The sequence below is a fragment of the Chiloscyllium plagiosum genome, unplaced genomic scaffold (genome assembly GCF_037043375.1).
Source record: "Chiloscyllium plagiosum isolate Xiang-an unplaced genomic scaffold, Cpla_swu_hap1 HiC_scaffold_2, whole genome shotgun sequence".
Taxonomy (NCBI): Eukaryota; Metazoa; Chordata; class Chondrichthyes; order Orectolobiformes; family Hemiscylliidae; genus Chiloscyllium; species Chiloscyllium plagiosum.
This window is the reverse complement of record NW_028270140.1, coordinates 148439688-148465693: the sequence shown is the minus strand read 5'-3', so window position 1 is coordinate 148465693 and position 26006 is coordinate 148439688. Positions and strand designations below refer to the sequence as shown.

General features: G+C 40.6%; 1 protein-coding gene and 1 long non-coding RNA gene across 4 annotated transcripts in view; one reads left to right on the top strand and one right to left on the bottom strand.

The window, feature by feature from the left end:
* sh3bp2 (SH3-domain binding protein 2) overlaps window positions 1–7219 on the top strand; it is a 131782-nt gene extending 124563 nt beyond the window's left edge. For all 3 annotated transcript variants that reach the window (XM_043703980.2, XM_043703988.2, XM_043703976.2), the window contains 3 exons: window positions 777–855; window positions 960–1019; window positions 1825–7219. In XM_043703980.2, coding sequence (XP_043559915.2) covers window positions 777–855; window positions 960–1019; window positions 1825–1962 — 277 coding nt within the window. In that variant the 3' untranslated portion in view covers window positions 1963–7219. The remainder of the gene's footprint in view (window positions 1–776; window positions 856–959; window positions 1020–1824) is intronic.
* LOC122556801 (uncharacterized) overlaps window positions 1–26006 on the bottom strand; it is a 182113-nt gene that overhangs the window by 82369 nt on the left and 73738 nt on the right. The gene's annotated exons all lie outside the window — the stretch shown is intronic.

Sequence of the window (26006 nt, the reverse complement as noted above, 5' to 3'; positions counted from 1 at the left end):
TCTGGGTCTGTACTCATTGGAATTTAGAAGGCTGTGGGGGGAGTCTCATTGAAACTTACAGAATACTGAGAAGCCTGGATAGAATAACATGGAGAAGATGTTTCTACTAGTGGGCATACCTTTAGAACTGAGATGAGGAGGAATTTCTTCAGCTAGTGTGTGGAACTCATTGCTGCAGAGAGCTGTAGAGGGCAAGTCATTGAGTGTATTTAAGACAGAGGGTAGATGTGTTCTTGATTGGTAAAGGGATCCAAGGGTTACAGGGAGAGGCAGAAGAGTGGGGTTGAGAAACATATTAGCCATGATTGAATGGTAGAACAGACTCGATGGGCTGAATTGCCTAATTCTGCTCCTACATCTTATGGTCTTATGGTCTTTTCAATATCATGAAGGAGATAGAGTAGTGAGAAACACCCCTGTATCCTCCTCAATAACACATTCTGGCATTTTCACTTTGATGGATGTTAAGCTAACTGACCTATAGTTTCTTGCTTTCTATCTCTGCTTTTCTTGAATAGAGGAGTTCTATTTTCTAGTTTTATGGGATTTTTCCAGAATCTAGGAAATTCTGGAAAATTAGTCCAATGAATCTATTATTTCAGTAACCATTTCTCTTTAGATCTTCTTTGGAAGAAGTCCATCAAGAAATGTCAAATTGTGAGCTTTTAGTTATAAGAATTTTTTCAGTACCCTTTCCCTAGTGAATACAATTGTTTTAATAAAGTACAGAGACTTTTGAAGTACTTGTTTAAAATAATTCTAATTTATTCAAAAAGGTTATTCGTATCTACACATCCCAGATCCAACCCAGAGAATGGACTGTACTGTATACGGAATTCTTCAAAGGCAGGAAAGGTACCAGTCTTAAAATTTATAGGAGTTGTACCCTTTGCTCCATCACTGATAATTAACTGGTCTGTTTTAATTTATTTTTCCTACTTTCTGCCCTGTTGAAAAAGGTTTTAGTTGTATGGGATGGCTCAGAGAAGAAAGTGAGGAACTACAGAATTTTTGAAAAGGTCAGCAAACGTTCTTTAAATATTTTTGCAACCAAGTTTGACAAATAATGATGGGTAGTCAACTACATTTGCTGTTTTAATTCTGTATTCCTCTTTTCGAGCATAATCTCAGTTCATTGGGAAACCCTTCCAAAACAATGATACTCAGTGCACAAGCTACTAATCAATGTAGCTACATTATAGATGTGGTTAGATTGTCATGGAAAATCTCTCATTTTGTTTCCCCTTTTCTCACATATCATGAGTTTTAAACGGCTTTGATTGGCCTTTTAAGGGTTTCAAATAGCCATTTGAGGGCTTCAATTACTGAAGAGCAGATGGGCTGCCTAATACCAACCCAATTCCCTTTATATTGAAGTGAAGCTGGAAAGGTGATGGGCACAGCATGCCACTTGATTTTACAATCCCAAAGCTGCCAATCCATTCTCTTGGGAGCATAAAATTCTGGTTGTACAGAAATTATAACATAGGAGGCCATTCGGCCCTTCATATCTAATCCAACTTTCTGGAAAACAACCCAGTCAGTCCCCTTCTGAACTTTATTTCTGTAGTCATGAAAGTTTACGTTAGGATGTTTTTAAAAAGTTATATAAAGTCTGACAAAAGTGTAATCCACATTTCGAATTCAAAATTTGTATTCACTCCAATTAATGATATGTCTTCAGAGATTTCAGGCAATGCTATTCAATAGTACCGTGAAGCTGTACTGAAATTCAATATTTATTGATTTCAATTTATTGTGTTTGTATTCCTGATAGCAATAGAGCAGTATTGTTCTAAATACCATTTTTGCTTTTTTCTTTAGGAATCCAAGTTCTTCCTAGAAGCGGATGTAAAGTTCATATGCCTCGCAAGCATGGTTGAGTTTTACCATAAACACACACTTCCAATACATGACAACTTACGTCTCAGAGTGCCTTATGGCTATAAGCACCCAACATGACATTAACTCTTCATATACTGCCTCTTTGGATGTGAAACAAATCAATATGATCAACAAGACAAATTAAACTGCACATGAAAAGCTTGGATGATTTAAGCAATACTGTTTTAGAAGAAGGCAGAAAGAGAGAAAAAAAACAGAATTATTGTACATTCCATCAGTTATTGTAACAGGACAACCTGGAAAGCTGTGAAATATCACTTATCAAAGCAAAAAGGCTGTAATGCCTTCTGTTGACTTCTTCCACATTTCTGTGTCATACAGAAAAGATATTGGCAATTGTTTGAACTAAGATGAATCTTTTCCTTTTCTGGTTGTGAAGCAGTTTCTGCTCAGAATCCTGACCAATCAGAGACAACTATAGGATCACCTGGGCTCTTCAAACTCTGCATTTATTGTCAACATCCATCTCAAGACCAGAGTTCTGAGGAACATTTGACGCAAAATGTTAACTCTGATTTCTCTCCACAGATGCTGGCAGACTTGCTGAGCATTTCCAGTAATTTCTATTTTTGTCTCCAGAGATATAGAGATATATAGCATGGGTCTGTAATACAATTTAGTTTGCCTTTTCAGCACTGACCTACTATATTGATTAATAATCCTGTAATTGGATTCCTTATACATTCTTCTGGTAACAATTAGAATTTATTGCACATTAAAAGGAATTCCAAGACAAGAGAAAATGTTTTGAGAATCTTAAAACATGCTTTGGTTTGCGTAATGTTAAATGACTAGAAGATGTGATATAGATGCCAGCACAACCACCAAGTCTTTGTAGATTTGCTGTAATATTTTAATATGCTTTTATTTGGTTACCTTTTGAAATTGATAACACAGAATTTAATGCCCAGAAATAAGCAACTTGGCCCAATTAGCCTGTACCTGCGTTGATGTTACACAAATCTTCTCTCATTCCATTTATATTATCTCAGCCTTGCAGCTTAATTCCTATCTCTTTTTCTCAAATAGGGATAGCACAATAGCTAAGTGGTCACTCCCAGCCTTGGGTGACTGTGTGGAGTTTGAAAGTTCTTTCTCATATCTGCATTTGTTTCCTCTGGGTGCTCCGGTTTCCTCCCACAGTTCAAAGATACGCAGGCTAGGTGGATTAGCCATGGTAAATGTGGGGTTACAGGATTAGGATGGGGGAGCTGGGCTGGGTCTGGGTGGGATGTCTTTCAGAGGATCAGTGTGGACTCAGTGGGCTGAATGGCCTCTTTCCACACGGTAGGGATTCTATGATTCAATGAAATATATGATGGATGAGTACATTAGGAGTGAGCGTAGTCCATCTAACAAAGTTATCCTGCTTCAGGATTCAATAAGATCATTGCTGATCTAATTGTAGTCTAACCTCAATTTTTCTGTCTCCCCCTTTAAACCTCCACTCTCTTGTAGATTAAAAAAAATTGAACTGAATATTTTAAATGACCCAGCTTCCACTTCTGTCTGAGATAGAGAGTTCCAAAGATTGATGATTCTGAAGAGAAATTCCTCCTCATCTCATTCTTAAATGGAAGACTCCTTATTTTGAAACTGTCATTTTCTCCAACAAGATGAAGTATCAGCGATTTTTTGAGAAGATTTGTAGCTCAGGTTGATGATAAGTATGTAAGTTAGCTCGCTGAGCTGGAAGGTTTGTTTTCAGACATTTCGTCACTATGACTGGGTAACATCAGCAGTGAGAGTCTTCAGTGAAGCGCTGGTGGTATGTCCCGCCTCTATTTATAGGTCTTTGTTTCTTAAGGTGGGTGATGGCATTTCCGATTTTTTTTCAAGGGAAGGTAGATGGGATCTAAGTCAACGTGTTTGTTAATGGAGTTCTGGTTAGAATATCATGTCTCCAACAAATCTTATGCATGTATTTGTTTCACCTGTCCTAGAATGTGTGTGTTGTCCCAGGCAAAGTGTGTCCTTCTTTGTCTGTACGTATGGAAACTAGTGATCATGGGTCATGTCTTTTTGGTCTTTTGGAGGAAGTATCCTCAGAATATACCCTCTCAAGACCCCCTCAGAATCTTGTACATTTCAATAAAAAACATCTCTCAATCTTCAAAACTCCAAATAACATAGGCCCAAACAGCTCAACATTTCCTCATAAGACAACCCTTTCATCATAGAAATCAACAAAATGAACTTTCTGTTCCTCCAAGTGCATTCCTTAATAAATAAGGAGACCAAAGCTGGACTATGGTCTTAAAATTGCACTGTGTAATAATACCACACAATAATTAATAAATAAGGAGACCAAAGCTGGATGCAATTCTCTGGTAGTGGACTGACTGATGCACTTTATTGTTGTATTATTGAGATTTTTCCTACTTTTATACTTGATTTCCTTTTTGACAAAGTCCAGTATCCTTTGGGAAAATTCTGAGCTAATTGCCTCAACCATTTCCTGTGGCAGCACAAAACAAATTCACTAAGTAAAGAAATTTCTCTTTATTTGCAAACCATTTTTACGGTAATTTATTAGTAACCATTTTGTATTCGTGGACTCTAGTTTTGGACTCTCCCACAAGTGGATACATTCTCTCCATAATTACCCTGTTCATCCAGTTGTTCACTTTGAGTATCATGCACGCTAGTCCATGCAAGCCGAGGGAATGAATGATGTGAAGGTGCCGGTGTTGGACTGGAATTGTCAGAGTTAAAAGTCACACAACACCAGATTATAGTCCAATAGATTTATTTGGAAGCACTAGCTTTCAGAGCACCGCTCCTTCAACAGGTGATTGTCAGAGTGTCTTCATCCAAGAAGCACCACATTGCAATTTCGAGCAGATATTAGATTTTCTACTGCCTAATCTAGGAATAGGGAGACAAATTTTGTGAACTCTTTTGTTGCTTAAACTAAAATCAGTTTGTTGAGCATAGCGCAGGGGCTGAATCTGGGGGGCCCATCTGTAAGGCTCAGTTTCTCAATTCTCCATCTGGCTGAGCCATTGTTGTATCCTAAAATATTGTCTGATTTATTTTGCTCTTGGATTAAACAAAATTCATGGTCTTAAAATTGCACTGTGTAATAATACCACACAATAATTAATTTTACTAAATGCTTCTCATTAATTTAGCAACAACAACGGAAAGAAGAATACCACATGCTGCACGGTGGCTCAGTGGTTAGCACTGCTGCCTCACAGTGCCAGGGACCCCGGATCAATTCAAGCCTTGGGCGACTGTCTGTGTGGAATTTGCACATTCTCCCCATGTCTGCATGGGTTTCGTCCGGGAGCTCCCGATCCCCCCCAGAGTCCAAAGATGTGCGGGTTAAGTGATTTGACCATGCTAAGTTTCCCCATAGTGTTCAGGGATGTGTAGGTTAGGTGCATTAGTCAGGAGAAATGCAGGAGGGGAATAGGTTGGTGTGGATTGTTGGGCCAAATGGTCTGTTTCCATACCGTAGAGGTTCTATGATTCTATGAGATGATGTGTTAGCCATTCATACAACAGTTTCCCAAAATCAATGTACAAATAGGAGTAGACCACTTTATCCTTCAAGCCTGTTCCATGATTCAATGAGATGAATGCGTAAATTGTCTCCTCATTCATATCCAAAATTGCTTTATATCTTTTAATATCTATAATTAAACAATGTAGCAGAACAGGCTTGTGGGGTTGAATGGCCTACTCCTACACTTAATTTGTATGTTTGAAAAAAGCTGTAAAGTTCTATCATGCTGTGTGTGTAGAAGTATTCTGTCACTTCACTCCTAAATGGTCTGGCTTTAATTTTCAGACCACATCCCCTAGATCTGGACTCCCCAGCTATCAGAAATAGTTAATCTCTCTCTAATCAATCTGTTCCCCTTAATATAACTTGATCTGTAGAAACTGTGTATCTACAATAGAACTGCTATTTAAACTGATGCAGGTGGTGATGCATGAAAGAGTTGAGTAGTCAAGAGCAGTGTGCTTGGGAAGAAGGAACACTTTTGCATTTTGTAAGAGTGCAGAGATTGTTTTTCATGTCAATGATAGCCATAATGTGGAGGTGCCATTGAACTGGGGTGGATAAAGTCAGAAGTCACACAAACCCAAGTTATAGTCCAACAGGTTTATTTGAAATCACAAGCTTTCGAAGTGCTGCTCCTTCATCAGGTGAAGACTTGATGATGGAGCAGCGCTCCAAAAGCTTGTGATTTCATATAAACCTGTTGGACTATGACTTGGGGTTGTGTGACTTCTGAGATTTTTTTCAGTTTTTAAGTCTTAAAGTACTTCACTGTTCCAAAGTACTTACAACCAGACAGTTAACTTTATGTACTAATACATATATATTTATTTAATTATTGATGAAATTCACACATCTAATTAAAATATCTGCATCCTTATAATTGCACACAAAGTCATAATCAATTCAAGAGTGTTCTGCAGACATAGGGATAACACAATTAAACTAATAGGATTTGTTTTCCAGGCACTGGCATTATCATCTGGATTGCAACAGTCCAGACTGCCTTATATCATACTTAACATTAAAAACAGAAAACAGTCAGCTAGCATCTCAAAAAGGGAAAAGAAAGGTCTTCTTTAAGTTCTCAGCTGTGACACAAATCTGACAAAAGGTCCAAATCTGTGATGTTAGCCAATCTTTTTCCTTTATGGTGCTGATGAGTCGGATACTTATTTTCATGAATTTATGCATTTAATGCTTAAGTGAGACGACTGAAGAAAGGCAAAGGTTCTAAATATACTGCAAAAATAAGTTTCATGGTAATAAAAGTTTTAACTGCATTGCATTTATTTAAATACAGTTTGTATTGGAATAACTTTCATTTATAACTTTCATTGAAAATTATTTACAAAATGTATATAGGAATTTTTTATACAAGTAAACTATTTTTGAGATCTGTTTGAGAGCATTTCATCATTCCAGTTGCTAATGATTTTTGTCATTATTTGGTTAATGACATTCTTATTTATCTCTGGAGTAGTGGCATTTTATTGAACTGCAAAGAGTATCACAGCCATAGCTGATCTTATCATATAATATTCACACAGACACATTCCCAAAAGGATAGTAATTCAGAATGGAAACTCTTAAGTAGTTTCTTTTCTGTATATTCACAGAAATTATTTATGTTATGCACAAGTTAGGATTAGACCTGAAACCTGCTGATCTGCATGGTTCAGATACTCAGTGGCTTATCCAATGAAGCCATTATGATAGCCTATTACTTTTAGCAAGTGCCAAAATACATCTTCGCGAATCTGCTGTGCTTAAATAATGTTGAAACCAACATAGGCAGGGTAAATTCTAAGCAAACTGTGAAATTGTAAAATTGTGTTCTTTGCTAAACGAGAGTAAAGAAGATGTTTGTAACTATTGCACTGTTAGATCTGCCTGGCACTCTTGGAACCTAGTCTTCAACAGGCAGGGTTCCTGCCATGGTTTTGTGTAGCTTTAGAGTGTTAGAAAACAAATGCCTTCTCATTTCACAGTTTGCTGCTGAACCAGAGTCACTTTTTTGCAGCTAGAAAGAATAGTTTTGTTAGAACTGCAGAATATAGCCACTGGAAAATTTAGTGTATGGGCTTCCTGCCAATATTGGAAAATGCAGTGAATGAAAACAGGAAATGTTGATCAGTGTACAATGAGTTAGCGAGCATTGGAATAAGAAAGGAGACAGCATTTTGAAAAATGTTAAAAGTTGGGGGAGAGCATCTGTAAGACATGCCAAAATGTTGGTATGCCTTTTTAGATTTTGACTGATTTACACTCAGAATTTTCAATCTTTATTTCCGGAATTTTATATTTTCTTTTCAGTTTTTTTATTCAAAGAATGTGGGAGTTGATGGCTAGGCTAGCATTTGTTGCCCATTCCAAATTGCTTTGCAGAAGATAATGGTCAGCTACTTCTTGGACTGCTGCAGGCCTCATAGACCCACAGTACTGTTAAGAAGAGATTTCTAGGATTTTGATCAAGCAACAATGAAGGAACATTTAAAGTGAGAGGAGAAAAGTTCAAAGTTTTTTTTTACACAGATGTGGTGGTGCAGGTAGATACATAGAACAATACAGCACAGGAGCAGGCTCTTCGGGTCCACCATGTCAGCACCAACCATGATGCCATTCTAAACTAATTCTATCTGGCTGCACATAGACTAAATCCCTCTATTCTCTGCCTGTTCATGTGTCTGTATAAATATCTCTTAAGCATTGCAATTGTATCTACTTCTACCACCTTCCCTAGCACCTATCATCAACTATTTAAAAGATTTCTCACGCGCATCTCATTAAAACCTTCCCTCTCTCATCTTAAACCTATGGCCCGGAGTATTTGACATTTCCATACTGGAAGAAAGACTGATTATCTACCTACCAACTATCTACCCTATCCATGCCTCTCACAACTTACATACTTCCATCAGGTTAACCCTCGGCCTCTGACACTTTGGACAACTTAGATAGTTTTTGTTAATCTGTCTTTAAAACTAATACACTCCAATCCAGGCAATTGTCCTGGTAAAATTCTTTGACAGCCTCCCCAAATCCTTCCTATGGTGTGCAACTGGAATTCTGCACAATACTTTAAATGTGGCCTACCTAAGCTTTATACAGATGCAACATGATTGCCTAATTTTATACTTAATATCCTAACCTTACACTTGTACAGCCTTATCCACTTGTGTTGCTATTTTCAGGAAGCGATGGTCTTATACCGCAAGATATCTTTGTATATCAATGCAGGACCTAATTTCCTCTTGCATTTGACCTCCCAAATTGTATCAACTCACTGTTGTCCAGATTAACTCCATCTGCCCAACTTTTTTTGATAGATATTTTTCTTGAAAAAGAAGATTTTTAAGATTTTTTACAAGATTACAAAAATAATACAAACTAGTGTATTCCACTTTACAATATAACAACACTAATGTAAATTTTTTTAAAAAACTAACTAATCTATTCTACAAACGACCAAAACATTATACATTATTAACAATAAACAAAAAGGTAAATAAAAAACTGGATACATACTCAAAATAAATTTATATCAAGTCATAACAAAACCCGTATTTATATGGGATTCCTCCTCCCGGGGGCCTCCAAACCAGCCGGAACCATTACCACAGGTAAGCAAAAGCCCTGGACAATATAGCTAAAATATCTGTGTCGGTGTAGTTCAAAAAGGTCTGCCTTGTCCTATAAAATAATTCCGTTTTTTTGGTGCACCATATTTGTAAGGAAGTCAAGATGTATATATTCCATGACTATCCTATGCCAATTTGAAAGTCCTGGGGGACCTTCGGATACCCAGTTCACTAAAATATTTTTCCTCGCACAAAAGGAAAGGATAGTAAATAATTTCCTCCCGTATACATCCAGAGAGGGAAAATTTGGCGAGCCCAAAGGTAGGAACACTGAATCCAATCCAATCTCCGTACCCAAAATCTTTGTCAAGGCATTTGCTACTCTGTCCCAATACCTGCAGATCTTATGGCATGTCCACAGACAATGCGTGAGAGTACCAACTTCAATTTTGCATTTAGGACACATTGGGGATGCTCCTACCTTGAACTTTATGAGTCGTTCAGGTGCTTTGTGAGTCCTGTGAAGTATCTTCAATTGAGTGGCCTGAGTTCTGTTACAGATAGAGACCTTACTGGCATTTTCCCAGACGTCCTCCCACATTTCTAAAGAGATTTCCAACCCTAATTCTTGATTCCAGGTTTTATATAACCGTTCCATGTCCTTCATACCTTATTGCATAATAAATGGTAGAGAGTACTGACCGAGGGCGGCCCCATCGGCCAAAGCACTCTCCTTTCCCTATCCGATTTATAAGGATTGACTATCAGTGTGGTCTTCTTTTGTATAAAATCTCGTATTTGAAAATACTGAAAGAGGTCCTTGCTGAGCAGTCCGAACTTCTGCCACAGCTGCTGAAAGGACATCATGACCTCCCCATCGAACCATCTCCCAAACAGGAAATACCTCTGGACTCCCAAATTTTGAATGTAGCATTGGTCAGTCCTGGCTAGAAACCCAATGTTCCCACTATGGGGGTAGAAAGGGAGGTTTTTTGCAGGTTACCCTCATCTTGTTGCATTATCCTCCAGGCTTTGATTGTATTTAATACAATATGGTCTTTACAATAGTCCGTAATAACTCTCATCTTGTCCATAAATAGTAGATTGATGAGGGGACATTTTGCTTGGGAAATCTCAATATCTAATCAGATTGATTGTGGGTCACAAGAGACCCAATCAGCTACATAAGATAATAGGGAGCTCAAATGGTACCTCCTGAAATCCAGCAAGTCCAGCCCTCCCCTTACTTGTGGAAGCTGCAGCTTTTCTAATTTGATAAGGGGCTGTCTATGATTCCAAATAAAGGAGCTGAGCCATATGTAAAGCTTACGGAATGCCTGTCTCGGCAGCATCAAGGGGAGCATTCTCATAGGATATAAAAGACGAGGCAGAATACTCATCTTAACTAAGATACTCTGCCTAGCCAAGATATTGGGAGATCTTTCTAACGTTGAAGGACCTGCCTTATTTTCTCTAATAAGTGTGCATAATTGGCTTTATATAGCTGACCAAATACTGGAGTAATGAAAATACCTAAGTACAGAAAACCTTATAGTGACCACCGAAAGGGAAAACAAGATCAGTCCAGAAAATTGGATGTACTGGCAAGGCCTCCTAATGACATGGCCTCCAATTTCACAAAATTGGTTTTGTAACCTGAAAACATACCAAATAAATTGACCACTTGAATATAGATGTCAAAGGATCACTTAAGAAAAGGAAGACATCATCCGCATAGAGAGTAATTTTGTGCTTGCCCGATCCAACCTCCGGAGCTGTTATGTTAGGGTCAGTTCATATAGCTTCCACCAGCGGTTCAATCACTAGTGGAAATAATAATGGTGAGAGAAACATCCCTGGCATCAGCCTCTGCCAACACTAAAGCTATCTGAACTAAACACGTTGGTGATCACCGCTGCTTTGGGATCATTATATAATACTGAAATCCATTAAGTAAAGACCTCTCCAACACTGAACCATTCCAGCCTATAGAAAAGATATGGCTATTCTACCCAATTGAATGCCTTCTCTGCAGCTAGGGAGACAACTAAACCTGGTATCGCTCCCTGCTGGCAGGCTTGTACCATATTTAAGACTCTTCTAATGTTATTAGTTGAGCTGCGATCCTTTATAAATCCCGTCTGGTCCTCTTTTATAATGAATGGTAAAACCCTTTCCAGTCTTAATACTAACATTTTTGAGAGAATTTTAAAATCCACATTTAACAAGGATATGGGTCTATATGAAGAGCAGTCTTCTGGGGCCTTTCCCTTCTTAAGAATGAGAGAAATATTTGCTTCTCTCAACGAAGGTGGAAGGCAGCCCTGACTATGTGAATAGTTATACATATTTATGAGTGGCCCGGCCAGTTCCCCTACAAATTCTTTCCAGAACTCAGCCTGGAATCCGTCTGGTCCAAATGTCAGGAGGGCATTCAAGAACGACACCTGCTCCAAGGTTCAGCCCAGGAGGGCCAGATTTTTAAAGAAATACTTCATCTTCCTAGTTCTATCCTCACAGTCCTGCGACTTATACAATTCAAAATATAACTTTCTAAAGGCTGCATTGATCTTTTTACGATTACTAGTCAGGGTACCAGCACTCTCTCTAATAGACAGAATGGCTTGGGGAGCTTTTTTCTTTCTGGCAAGGTACGTTAGATACCTGCCAGGCTTGTCACCGTATTCAAATAAGCTCTGCTTTGCGAATACTATCTCCCTGTTTGCTGTTTGAGTCAGTGCGGTATTCAAGGCTGCCCTAAGGGCTGTGATCCTCTGTACCTTAGTAATGGAGGGCCTATCAACATACACAATTTCAGCTGCCTTCAGGCGAGCCTCGAGCAGACGCTGTTGCTCTCCCTTTTGTCTTTTCCAGGTCGCAGAATATGAGATGACCAAGCCTTGAGCATATGCCGTAGCAGTTTCCCACATCATCGAAGGGTTACCGGCCGTGCCTGAGTTGATATCCCAGAAGGTTTTAAATTCCTGCAAGAAATATTTTATGAACTTGCTATCCTTCAATAAGAAAGGGTCCATACGCCAATGTCAGGGACCTATTCCATCATCACTAGTCTTAACTTCCATGTATATTGCAGCATGATCAGAAATAGTTATATTACCTATTTTACAAGACAGTATCGAGTTCAAAAGGATCGAGGGGACAAAAAACATGTCGATTCTGGTATGGCACTTGTGTGGGTTAGAGTAGAAAATAAAGTCTCTACCCTCAGGGTGAAGACACCTCCACACATCTACCAGTCCCAAATCCCTGTTCAGATCCGCCAGTTGCCTAGCTCTCAGAGATATGCCCGCAGAGCTCCTAGGTATCCTGTCCATCTCTGGATCAATGATATAATTAAAATCTCCCCCCTATAATTGTATGGCGGACCCCAAGAGCCATCAACTTAGAGAGTGCTTCCATTACAAATTTTAAAGGGTGTGCCGGGGGGCAATATAGATTCAAAATCCCGTATTCCTCTCCATATATTAGGGCTTTAATCAATATATACCGTCCAGACTTATCTTTTATCTGGCTTAACATTTGGAAGGGAAGACTTTTCCAAATAAGAACGGCTACTCCCCTACTTTTTGAGCTGAAAGATGAAAAGAACATCTGGCCAAATCCACCCTGTTGCAGCTTCGAGTGCTCCTTATCATGTAGATGTGTCTCCTGTAAAAGAGCTACATCAACCCTTCCTTTTTAAAGACTTGATAATATCTTTTTCCTTTTGATTGACGAATGGCTCCCTTTGACATTCCAGGTGCACCACTTAAACGGTGATCCAAAGTTATACACAGATCCTCCATGACTGAAGCGCAGCGTTGTCAGATATCGCATAGAATATTGAATATTTAAGTCTCTCAGACACTTCTTTGCCTCATTGAATGCCCTCCTCTTGTGGACCATAACCAGATAAAAGTCCTGAAACAACATTATATTGGAGCCCTTGTACATCATGGCATGGGGATCCTTCCCCAAGATTCTGGAGGCCTCCAGCAGCATTTGTTTTTCTCTGTAACATTGAAGTCGAATTAGAACTGGGTGGGGGTGTTGGTCCGACCCGGGCCTGCACACAGCAACCCAGTAGGCCGGCTCAACCCGCACTTGGCCCAGCTCTGACTCCAGTTTCAGTAGTTGTGGGAGCTATTGCTCCAGGAAATCCCCAAGCTGGCGTTCCTCCTTTCGTTGGGAAGGCCCAGCAACCGGATGTTTTTCTGATGACCTCGATTTTCGAGGTCATCGGTATATTCCTCCAGGGTCTGAACACGCCACTCAAGAGCCCAGACCTGACCCAGCTTCTGTAGAATGACTGAGATCGACTCCCACCTTGACCGGGTCTCCTTGATGGATGCATCGATCTTCTCTTGGAGTTTCATGAACTCCAAAATCAGGCTTACCTCTGCAGGTAAGTCCCCCGAGGTGTGTTGGGGGGGTGGGGGGGGGGGGGGGGGGGGTGTCCCTACCTGTTGCGAACTGTCAGAGGTTTTGCCCTTAGTCATTTTAAAAAGGACCAAACTGTTAAAGTTTGATGCATGATGCAAAATGGCCAAGAGTGCTGGGCTAAAGCTATTTTAAGTAATTTAACAGGTGGGGTGAGGATGGGCACCCCACTTTGCCTGAGTCTTGGGCAGAGCTCTGCAGACTCAGACCTGCTGGGTCGCCGCCATCCTGAATCTCTCATCTGCCCAACTTTTCAACTGATCTATATCCTTTGACACAGATATTCTTCCTATTCTTCCTCATATTCACTATTCCACCAAATTTAGTGTTATGTACAAACTTACTCATCAGACCACCCACATTTTCATCCAAATCATTTAATATATTACAAATAACAGAGGTCCCAGCACTGATCCTTGTGAAACACTGCTGGTCACAGACTTGCAATCAGAAAAACACCTCTCCATAACTACCATCTATCTTCTGTGACCAAGCCAACTTACCCCTCACTGTGCATCCCATGTGACCTAATCTTCTGGACCAGCCTACATGAGGGACCTCTTCAAATGCTTTAGAAAAGTTTATGTAGACAACATTCCTCTCTCACCTTAACTGTATGTCCCCTAGTATTTGATATTTCCATACTGAACAAAAGGTGATACTGGCCTTATCTTCAATAAACAATCAAATTTGTGAGACAAGACTTCCAATTGGTAGGAAGTTGAACTGCTGCTATTATTATCAATCAAAAACTTCAAGAAGGGTCTAATGGGTTTCTCTGATGTGGCTTCCCTGTTAACTTACCTGCACAAAACCATGCTAGCCATCCCTAATAAGTACATTCTTTTCTAAATGCAAGTAAATCCAGCCCCTAAGGATTTTCTCCAACAACTTTCTTACCACTAATTAAGGCTCACCAGCCTATAGTTTCCTAGCTTATCCTCATTGTTCCTCTTAAAGAAAGGAACATTACTTATTCTCTAATCCTCTGGGACCTTGCCTGTGGCTAACGAAGACATTAAAGTCTCTGTCAAGGCCTAGCAATCTTTTCTCTTGCCTTCTTCAGTATCTTGGGATAGATCCCATCAGACTGTGGTGACGCATTTACCTTAATGCAATTCAAGACATCCATAACTTCCTCTTTATTAATATCAACATGCCCTAGAACATAAACATACCCCTCTAATCTTACCATCATCCATGTCCCTCTCCTTGTGATGCTTGAGATGCTTTAAAGTACTCATTAGGAAACCTCACCCACTTGCTCTGGTTAGACACATAAATTCTCTCCTTTATCCTTGAGTGAACCTATACTTTCCATAGCTATTCTCTAATATATGTATAAAGCGACTTGAGATTCTTTTTAATTCTACTTGTCAAGTACTTTACATGTCTCCATTTAGCCCTCCTAACCCCCTAACCCCTTACTGGTTGAGTCATGATGGTTTGTGGCTTTGAGCAGAATTTGGAAATGGTGATGTTTCTACATTTGTCCTTTTAGGTAAAGGCCATGGCTCTTAAGAAGGAGAAAGTGAGGACTGCAGATGCTGGAGGTAAGGTTCCTGAAGAAGGGCTTATGCCCGAAATGTCGATTCTCCTGCTTCTTGGATGCTGCCTGACCTGCTGCGCTTTTCCAGCAACACATTTTTCAACTCATGGCTCTTAAGAAGCCTTGGTGAGTTAAGAGCCGAACTTGAGACCAACTGGGACCAATTAAATGCGGCTATTTCAGTCAGCTGGCAGGGACCAATTTGGAGGTGAGCATCTGGCAGCTGGCAGAGGTTCAATAATGCAGTTAGAGGCATTTCTTGGTGAAAGAGCAGCCACAATCTGCATTTAGAGGGACTGCAGATTCTTTGTCCCAAATCAGTGTGGCAGTGGTTGTCATTTTAGGAAATTTTCATTTCTACAGTACATAAAAACAGAAATGGTGGAGCTTTATGATCCCCTGATGGCAAGCTAGGAAGTGGGGAGTTGGTAAAATAACAGGGAAGCCATATCAGAGAAACCTGATAGACCCTTATAGAAGTTTCTGATTAATAATAATAGCAGCAGTTCAACTTCCTACTAACTGGAGGTAGGCAACCAATCAAGACAATTAAAAGTCCAAGTAAGGGCCATTTCCCTGCGCTGCTGGCATTTTCTATGTTTGTCCCAATAGCTTCCGTAGCAATGTAGAATGCAGAGTAGGAGTGGAAGCCTTGACTTATGGCTCAAAAGCAGGACACTACTCGTTACACCACAAAGATTGTCTGAAAACTTAGAAATGCATATCTTTACAAAAAAAAAAGGAAGGTATTCAAGGTTTCAGAAACTTACTGGCTTTTTGTTTTATCAGCATCAATAAAAGGAAAGAAACAGTCTTCATTTCAGTATTTATTCATTATCAAATTCATTAGATTCTACAAGTTTTTAATTAAAAATTAAAATTAGGTTTATTTAAGAAAATTGATTTGGAAGTCTTACTGATATTGGTCATGCATGCAAGCAGATTAAATATGCCCAAACAGAAGGAACTCTGAAGGAACTGTAATTAATAACCTAATTATCTTTAGTCAAATTAGCTCCTTCTCAATATGGCTTATAGCCACAACTGTAAATAAAGTTCTACTCAGGCTCTGTTTTCAGTCAGAGAATTGTACTCAGGATTCAGTAGATACCAAAATACTGATTCAAATTTACCACTATAACAGTTCACAATAGGAATAAGTTTCAACAGTCAAAAGAACTAGGGGCGCAATAGTGCTGTTTTAATGGAGTCTTGCAGAAACAGTCTTTGAATAGTATTTCCTGATTTTTTTTGCTGCACAGCAATAGGAAATTGAAAAACAATGTATTCCAGCTCATCAGTCAACATTGTAGAAGCTGGCAGTCTGTAAAGAGAAACTTAAGGCATCTGGAACAGCGAGTCTGCCAAGGGTCAAAGGTGAAGGAGATGTAGGACATACATGGCCCAAGGTCATATTATGAGTAATAGTGTTTTAAAGGAATAAGGCTTTTTTTCCCCTTTTCTCTGTACAATATTTAAACTTTGTTCTGAATTGAAGAATGTGTAAAATGCAGTCGTGGGCCTCCCTTTGGAGCTTTCACCTTCACACCATTTCTAAAGCTGTGACAATATACCCAAATGTAAAGCATTTGCAAGCTTTTTTTCCAGAAACTTTTATTCTAGAAAAGTATCAACAAGGTACATAGAGCCATAGAGACGTACAGCATGGAAACAGACCCTTCGGTCCAACTTGTCCACGCCAACCAGATTTCCTAAATAAATCTAGTTCCATTTGGCAGCATTTGACCCATATCCCTCTAAATCCTTCCTGTTCATATACCCATAAAGGTGCCTTTTAAGTTGTACCAGCCTCCACCACTTCCTCCGGCAGCTCACTCCATACATGTGCCACCCTCTGCGTGAAAAACTTACCCTTTAGATTCCTTTTAAATCTTTCCCCTCTCATCTTAAACTTATGCCCTCGAGTTTTGGAATTCCCCAATCCCTGGGAAAAGACTTTGTCTATTTATTCTAGCTATGTCCTCGTGATTTTATAGACTTTTATAGGATCACCCCCCAGCCACCGAAGTTCCATAGAAAATAGACCCAGCCTATTCAGCTTCTCCTTATAGCTCAAATCCTCCAATCCTGGCAACATCCTTGTAAATCCTTTCTGAACCCTTTCATGTTTCACAACATCTTTCCTATATGAAGAAGACCAGAATTATTCCAAAAATGGCCTAACCACTGTCCTGTACAGCCGCAACATGACCTCCCAACTCCTATACTCAATGCTCTAACCAATAAAGGAAAGCCTTCTTCACTATTCTATCTACCTGCGACTCTCATATTGGCCTCAAAAATCTGTCTATCTCCTTCTTAAATTTACTAAATTTACACTCCACTCTGGGATAGTGATTTCCATAGACTCACGACATTTTGAGAGAAGTAATTTCTCATCACCTCTGTTTTAAACCTGAATCATAGAATCAAACAGTGCAGAAGAGACTTTTGGTCCATCAAGTCTGTACAGACAAAGCAACACTAAATTTATACTTGCCCCAATATAACAACACAAATAGGCCATATCGCCCTTTGAGCCTGTTCCACCATATAATGAGGTCATGGCTGATTTGTGGCCTAACTCCGTATACCTACCTTTGGTCTATATTCCTTTGTACCTTTGCTTAACAAAAATTTATCTATCTCAGATTTCAAATTAACAAGTGATCCAGCATTCACTGCTCTTTTTTGGAGAGTTCAAACCTCTACCACCCTATTCATAACATTTTGAAGATTTATGCATCTGAACCCCCAAGTCTCTTTGAAGAGTTCAAACCTCTACCACCCTTTGTGTGCAGAAATGCTTCCTAACATCTCTCCTGAATGATCTAGCCATTATTCTCAGACTATAGCCCCCATGTTCAAGAATCCTCAACCAATGGCAATAGTTTATCTTTCTTTAACCTGTCTTTTCCTGTTACTATCTTGAAGACTTTGGTCAGATCACTTTCTGATCTTAACTTTCTAAATTCTCGAGAAAACAGGCCTGATTTGTATTATCTCTCCTTATAATCTAACCCCTGAAGTAATGTTTCTTGTAAACCTATACTGCATTTGCTTCAAGGCTAATAAATCCTTCCTAAGGTGTGGTGCCCAGATCTGCTCACAATACTCCAAGTGGGGTCTAACTAGGATTTGTACAACTGCAGTATAACTTCTCCAACCTTGTACTTCAGTCCTCTAGATAGAAAGGCCAGCATTCTATTAGCTTTCTTGATTATTTGCTGCATTTATTCATAACATTTTGAAGATCTATGCATCTGAACCCCCAAGTCTCTTTGGACATCCAGTATGTTTAACTTCATACTCAATAAGCAGTCAGATCTATCCTTTGTGGATTGAAAATGGATAACCTCACAATTGCTTACATTGAACTCCATCTATCACAGTTTTGTCCATTCACTTAGACTAACAGTATGCCTTTGTAATTTTATTTTATCATCTACACTGTCTACAATGCTACTTAATTTTGTGTCTTCAGCAAATTTGGATATATGATTTTCTACGCCATTTCTAAAGTTCTGAAGTAATAAGGTTCATTGCTGTGCAGCATTTAGCGCAGAGCCTTGGATGTTATGACATTTCAAATGCTCATCCAAGGACCTTTTAAAAGATTGTGAAGTTTCCCGCTTCTACTATCTCTGCTACTCCTTATCCTAAAACTATGGCCTCTCATTCCAGATTGCCCCACAAGAGGTAACATCTCTCTACTTCTACTTTGTAAATCCCCTTTTGCATCTTGTTTACCTCAATTAGCTCTCCTCTCATTACTCTAAACTCTAGAGAGTATGGGCTTAAACTACTCAATTTGTTTTCAGTACATGAACCCCTCAGCTCTGGAATCAATCTAATAAATCTCCTCTAAGCAACCTCCAATGCAACTCCATCCTTCCTGAAGTAAGGGGAAAAATTGTATGCAATACTCTGAGTGCAGTCTCACTAATGTCTTGTACAGTTGCAGCAACAGAACCTACTTTTATCCTCCATCACTTTAGCCAGAAGTTCGCAACATCAATACCAAGGCAAGAGAGAGTAAGGAATCCTCAAATTCACTTCAGGTGTCCCTTCCTGTCAGTGAGACCCACGCACAACAGGACCCACATAAGATCCCCAAAAACCTCTTCTCAGGACAATGCTCAACTCTTCTACTTCCACCCTGTCTGTGATCACAAACTCTGCAAAACTTTAAGCTGGGGAGTATTAAATTATATCTAGTCAGGAGACTCAGAAAACCTGGGCCATCTAGGCCCAAAGGCATCTAGGCATGATCACCCAAACTTTCCAGGTCAACAGGATCAACTGCAAAACAGGGTCTCACCATCCCAGCTGTAAAAGTCAAGACTGCACTTTAATATAGTGTGAGGCAGAAGAAGAAAAGCACTTACTGAAGGCACTTATATGGGTCAAATATCCTTGTAAATAATCTTTCACTTTTATAAATATATTTAACCTGCTCCATTAAAATGCCAGCTAATTGAATTATTTGCTGTCAGAACTGGCTAAGTCACAACATCATGAGTGATGAGAAGCTAGTTCAGACATCCCAAGGATGAAAGGATTTCTAATGGCCAAGCATTGGTCATCTCTCACAGCAACTGATTTGACTACGCATAGGCTCAGTGATCAGCGATTCTTGAACTGTGATCCAAGGTATTTCAGTTCAAATGGGGCACATTGAATCTAAACAGAGTGCAGGGATTGTACTATGGTCTGGTCTGCACATGTCATTCCACACTTTAACCATCTTGTGACGAGAGTACATAATCAGCGATGATTCCTTTCATCTCTGGAGGGAACAGTTCTTTCTATACTATCTCCAATTCTTCCATTTCTGTAACCATTCCCTTTGTGATCTTAACATCATGGCAGCTCAGACATGCAGTGGATTCCTGTCCAAACTGACCCTGCTCAGATAGAATTTTATATGGACTCCTTACCCTTGTCATTCAGTGGCATTATCATCACTGAATCCCCCACTAACAACATCCTGGGGTTACCATTGACCAGAAATCAAACTGGACTAGCCATATAAATAAAGTATAAACACAGTGGCTGCAAGAACAGGTCAGAGGCTAAGAATCCCACAGCAAGTAACTCACCTCCTGCCTCTCCAAAGGCTGCCCACCGCCCACAGCCCACAAGCCAGGATGCAGTACTGCCCACTTGCCTGGATGGTGCAGCTCCAACAACACTCAAGAAGCTTGACACCATCCAGGACAAAGCAGACTGCTTGACTGGCACTATATCACAAGCATCCACTCCATTCACCAAAGATCAGTAGTAGTGTGTAGTATCTAAAAGATGCACAGCAGAAATTCACCAAAGATGCTTATACAATACTTTCCAAACCAATGGCCACTTCCATCTAGAAAGGCAATGGCAGCAAATACTAAATTACCCGTAATTCCCTGGCTGGTGGAACTTGACCTTCAGGACTGATTTTAGCTAAATGCCCAGACTGGAAGAACATAGATCCCTGAAGTCTCTGGACCAGGCATCTAATTTTTATTATTCACTTGTGGGATGTGTGAGTCATCGCCAAGGCCAGCATTTATTGTCCATTCCCAATTGCTGTGGGTCTGGAATCACATGTAGGCTAGACCAAGGACTTTAGTGAACCTGACTCAGATTTGCCATAATTGACAGTGGTTACTTAGTTGTCACTAGCTTTTTAGTTCAAACTTTTACTGAATTTAAAATGCTATGGTGGGATTTGAACCATGTCCCCAGAACCATAGCCTGGGGTGTTGGATTACGGGCCAGTGACATTACCACTAAACAGAAAGGGTTCCAGTGTTATGCTGTTAATGAACAACAAGATCTGCATATAAATATAAAATGACAAGATAGGAGGCAGACAACATTCAATGCAGAGAAATCTGAAGTGATTCATTCTAAAGGAGGTGTAGGAGCAGAGGGACTTGCCATGTATGTACATAAGTCATTGAAGGTGCAGAATCCAGACCTTTGTGGGAAGCTAGGGAAGAGATTGCTGAGCCCCTTGCTGAGATATTTGTATCATTGATAGCCACAGGTAAAGTGCCGGAAGAATGAAGGCTGCCTAATGTGGTGCCATTATTTAAGAAAGGTGGGAAGGAAAAGCCAGGGAACTATAGACCTGTGAGCCTGACATCAGTGATGGGTAAGTTGTGAGGAGGAATTCTGAGGGACAGGATTTACGTGCATTTGGAAAGGCCAGGGATAGTCAACTTGGCTTTGTGCATGGAAAATTGTGGAGAAAGTGAGGTCTGCAGATGCTGAAGAAGGGCTTATGCCCGAAATGTCGATTCTCCTGTTCCCTGGATGCTGCCTGACCTGCTGCGCTTTTCCAGCAACACATTTTCAGCATGGAAAATTGTGTCTCACTAACTTGACAAAAAAAGACAGATGAAGGCAGAGAGGTTGATGTTGTCTATATGGATTTCAGCAAGGTGTTTGACAAGGTTCCGCTTGGCAGATTGGTTAGCAAGGTTAGATCACATGAAATCCAGGAGGAACTAGCCCAGTGGATACAAAATTAGCTTGAAGGAAGGAGACAGAGGGTGGTGGTGGTGGACTGTGTTTTGGACTAGAGGCCGGTGACCAGTGGTATGCCGCAAGGATCAGTGAAAGGTTCACTGCTTTTCATCATTCTTATAAATGATTTTGATGTGAATATAAGAGATATAGTTAGTAAGTTTGCAGATGACACCAAAATTGGCAGTGTAGTAGACAGTGAAGAAGGTTAATTCAGAATACAATGGGACCTTGATCAAATGGGCCAATAGATCAATTAGTGGCAGATGAAGTTGAATTTAAATAAATGTGAGGTTTTGCAATTCGATAAGACATATCAGTGCACGACTTGTACAGTAAATGGTAGGGTCCTGGGCAGTGTTGCTGAACAAAGACACCTAAGAGTGCAGGTGCATAGTTCTTTGCAAGTTGAGTCACAGGTAGACAGGGTGAAGAAGGCTTTCAGCATGCTTTCTTTCATTAGTCAGAGCTTTGAGTATAGGGGTTGGGACGTCTTGTTGCAGCTGTACAAGACGGCGAGGTCACATTTGGAGTTCTGGTCCATCCTACTATGGAAAGGATATTATTAAACTAGAAAGAGTGCACAAAAGATTTATTAGGATGCTACCTGGACTGGAAGTTATAAGGAGGGGTTAGATAGGCTGGGTTTTCTTTCCCTGGACCACAGGAGATTGAGAAGTGATCTTATAGATAAATTAGATAGCTGACAGCTTTTCTACATGGAAGGGATGTCTAAACAAGTGGAAAAAGGTTTAAGTGAGACAGGATAGATATGAAAGGGTCCAAAGGGGCAATTCTTTCACACGGAGGGTGATGAGTTATGCAAAGGGCTGCTAGAGGTAGTGATGGAAGCGAGTACAATTTTGTCATTTAAGAAATATTTTAAAATGTACATGGATGGGATGTGGACTAAATTCAGGCAAATGGGACTAGGTTAAATAGTGGAGATGAGGCAGCATGGGCAAATTGGGCTGAAGGGCCTGTTTGCATGCTGTAGAGCTTGATGACTGTATAACATGGTGGGCCTCATTGCATTCTGTACCAATTCTCTGAATTCTGTGATTAGTTAGTGCACTTCTGTTATGTAAACAACTGACAATGTCACATCTTAGTTTATCAGGAATAACTGGAAAAAGAGATTTAACATATTACATTGCAGTATAATTGTGAAAGTGCCACAACACCACTCAACATTGGTTACTCTCTAGTCACATAAATGAAAGCAATAAGAATAAGAAGAAACCTACAATTTACTAAATATATCCGCTTTTTACAAAACAGTTTTAATAAAAGACAACTTAAGAAATTGGAGCTTTTAGAAAATGGCACACTTGAGGTTACATTAAGGCCAACTGAATGAAGGCAATTTGCCACAAGAGTTACAATTCACAATTTATCAGTTTTTGACTACTGTGAAAGACAAATAGAAACCTTTCCAAAAATGTAGCACTAAAGCTCAAAACAAAACTGTCAAATCATTCAAATCATTCTCCCATCATGGCATTTACTTACTTAGTGGCAGCAATCAGAATCACTTTGCATTACTTCAAAATGAATGTCTTTAGTTGCCAGAATTTTGTATACTCATTCTGTCCATTCTAAGTTAATGGAACTGTCACTTCCTTTCAGATCAAGTTCTTCACTTTCCCCTGCAGGAAACAAAGAAACCAAACCAAGGAAGCCTGTATCCCATAACAACTGGGGGTGTAAATGCAATAAATCCTTAGATTTCATTGATGTATAAGGATGCACTATTCATCTGCGTTATTCAAAATTTAATTAAAAGATTTCAGTATTACGCAGAAAGGAAATTAACATTTTAGATTTAGAAGCCAGATGCAACATTAAAGGGTAATACATCAATACAAATTCACTGAAATAGTACAGACCGAAATCTGTTCAAATTCCAGCAAAACGATGCATAATTCCGAAGACTTCAAGCCAAAAATGCAATAGAGATGCAAGGTCGATGAAATAAAAGGAGAAAAGCATTGAACAGATCAGAAAAATATGAAGAAAGGAAACTGGATTCCATGAATGAACTGGATTGAAGACAATGAGGAGACCAATACTTGTAGGGCACTAGATTATTTTCATATGTATGCTTGAAAAGAAACAATACATAGGTATACTGTACCTCATATGTAGAAATATTTGAATTTTAAGAAGACATCATCTATAAACTGAGAAGTTTCATGATGCTGTGATGAACATCCACAGATTTGAGCTAGTCATTTTAAACACAAGAACCCTTCTTCAGGACCAGGGGTGAGTGTAGGGGAGCTGCAGATAAAGATATTGGGGTGGGGGCGCAGAGTGGTGAAGGGGAATAGGTAGAGATAGTTAGAGAGTACAGGCTGGTTGGTCGATGAGAGGGGTGATTCCAATTGGTGGTTGAGAGGAATGGAAGGGAGGGAGAGGGACTGGGAAGGAAGTTGGGGGATGGGAAGGGAGGTTACTTGAAATTAGAGAACTCAATGTTGAATCCTCTGCGTGGTAGGCTGCCCAGGCGGAAGATGATGCGTTGTTCCTTCAATTTGCTGATTGGTTCATTTTGGCAATGGAGGAGGCCAAGGATGGTCATGTTGGAAAGAAGTGGGAAGGGGAATTAAAATGGGCGGTGACTGGGAGGTCCTGTCGGCCCCTGCGGGTCCAGCTGAGATGTTCGGCGAAATGAGCCCTGCATTTACGTTTGGTCTCCTTGATGTAGAGAAGGCCACATCAGGAGCACTGAATGCAGTAAACTAAGTTGGAGGAGAGGTAGGTGAACCTCTGTCTCACCTGGAAGGACTGTTTGGAGCCCTGGATGGAGGTGAGGGGGTGGTGTGCTAGCAGGTTCTGCATCTTTTCTGGTTGCAGGGGAAGGTACCGGGGGGGGGCTTTGGAGTGGTTGTTGGGGAGAGTGGCGCCAACCAAGGATTGGCAACAGGAACGGTCCTTGCAGAAAACAGAGAGGGGTGGGGAGGGCAAGATGTCCTTGCTGGTGGGGTCTAGTTGGAATTGGCGGACATTTTAACGATGATGCATTGGATGTGGAGACTGGTAGGGAGGTAGGTGAGGACAAGAGGAACTCAGTCATTATTGTGTTGGGGGGGGGCTTTGGAGCAGTGGAACAGGGAACGGAGGTGGTGCAGTGAAGGGCTGTTTGGATGACAGAGGGTGGAAAGCACGGTGTTCGAAATAGGTGGACATCTGGGATGCTTGGGAATGGAATGTCTCCTCATCCGAGCAGATGCGACAGAGGCAGAGGAATTGGAAGAAAGGGATGGAATTCTTGCAGGATACTGGGTGGGAGGGGTATAGTCCAGGTAGTTGTGAGAATCTGTAGGTCTGTAGTAAATGTCCTTTTTGACACTGTTGCTGGAGATGAAAATGGAGAGGTCAAGAAAGGAGAGGGAGGTGTTCGAATGGACCAAGTGAATTTGAGGGCAGGGTGGAAGTTGTGGTGAAGTCAATGAACTGCTCCAGGTCAGCTTGGATGCAGGACGCTGCACTGATGCAGTCATCAATGTAATGGCGGAAGAGTTGGGGCACAGTTGCCTGTATAGGTACTGAGGAGGCACTGTTCGACAAAGAGGAAGGCATAGCCGGGGCCCATCTGGGTGTCTATGGCCACCCCCTAGATTTGGAGGAAATGGGAGGAGTTAAAGGAAAAGTTATTAAGGGCAAGGATTAGTTTAGACAAGTGGGGGAAGTGGTGGTGGGGTTGTGTAGTGTTCGTGGAGGGATACCGGATGGGTATGTTGGAGAGAAAGAAGCTAAGGGCCTGAAGGCCATCGTTGTGGGGTGTATAAGGTGTATAAGGTCTGCATGTCCACAGTGAAGATAATGTGCTGGGGCCAGGGAACTGGAAGTTACTGAAGAGATGGAGGGTGTGGTTGGTGTCATGTATGTTGATGGGAAGTGCCTGAACCAACAGAGAGAGGATGTAGTTGAGACAGAATGAGATGAGTTCAGTAGGGCAGGAACATGCCGAGCTGATGGGTTGGTTGGGATAGTTGGGTTTGTGGATCTTGGGAAGCAGGTCAAACCAAGCAGTGTGGAGCTGGGGAACTATGATATTGGAGGTAATGGAGGAGAGATCACCAGAGGCAATGAAGGCACGGACAATGTGAGTGATTTTCCTGATGGATCACAGTGAGGTTGTTGTCAGCGAGTTTGATGATAAACTGGGGGTTTGTACGGAGAGAGTGGAGTGCTACACATTCAAAGGGGGTGAGGGTGTCGGAAAAATTGAGGCAGCTGATGTCCTGGTCAGCAGTCAGCAATGAAGAGGTCTAGGCTGGGTACGAGGCCAGCGGGGGTTTGACCAAGTGGAAGAGGATGGTTGGAGGTCGGAGAAGGGATCCTCAGAGGGAGGTTGGGAGTTTTTGTTGAAGAAAGAGGGACAGAGGCAGAGAAAGAAGAGCTCAACGTTGGCGGGTGCAGAATTCATTCAGGTGGAGATGGAGGACACGAATGTTACCCCTTTGCTAAGGACGGACAGTTCAGACTCAGA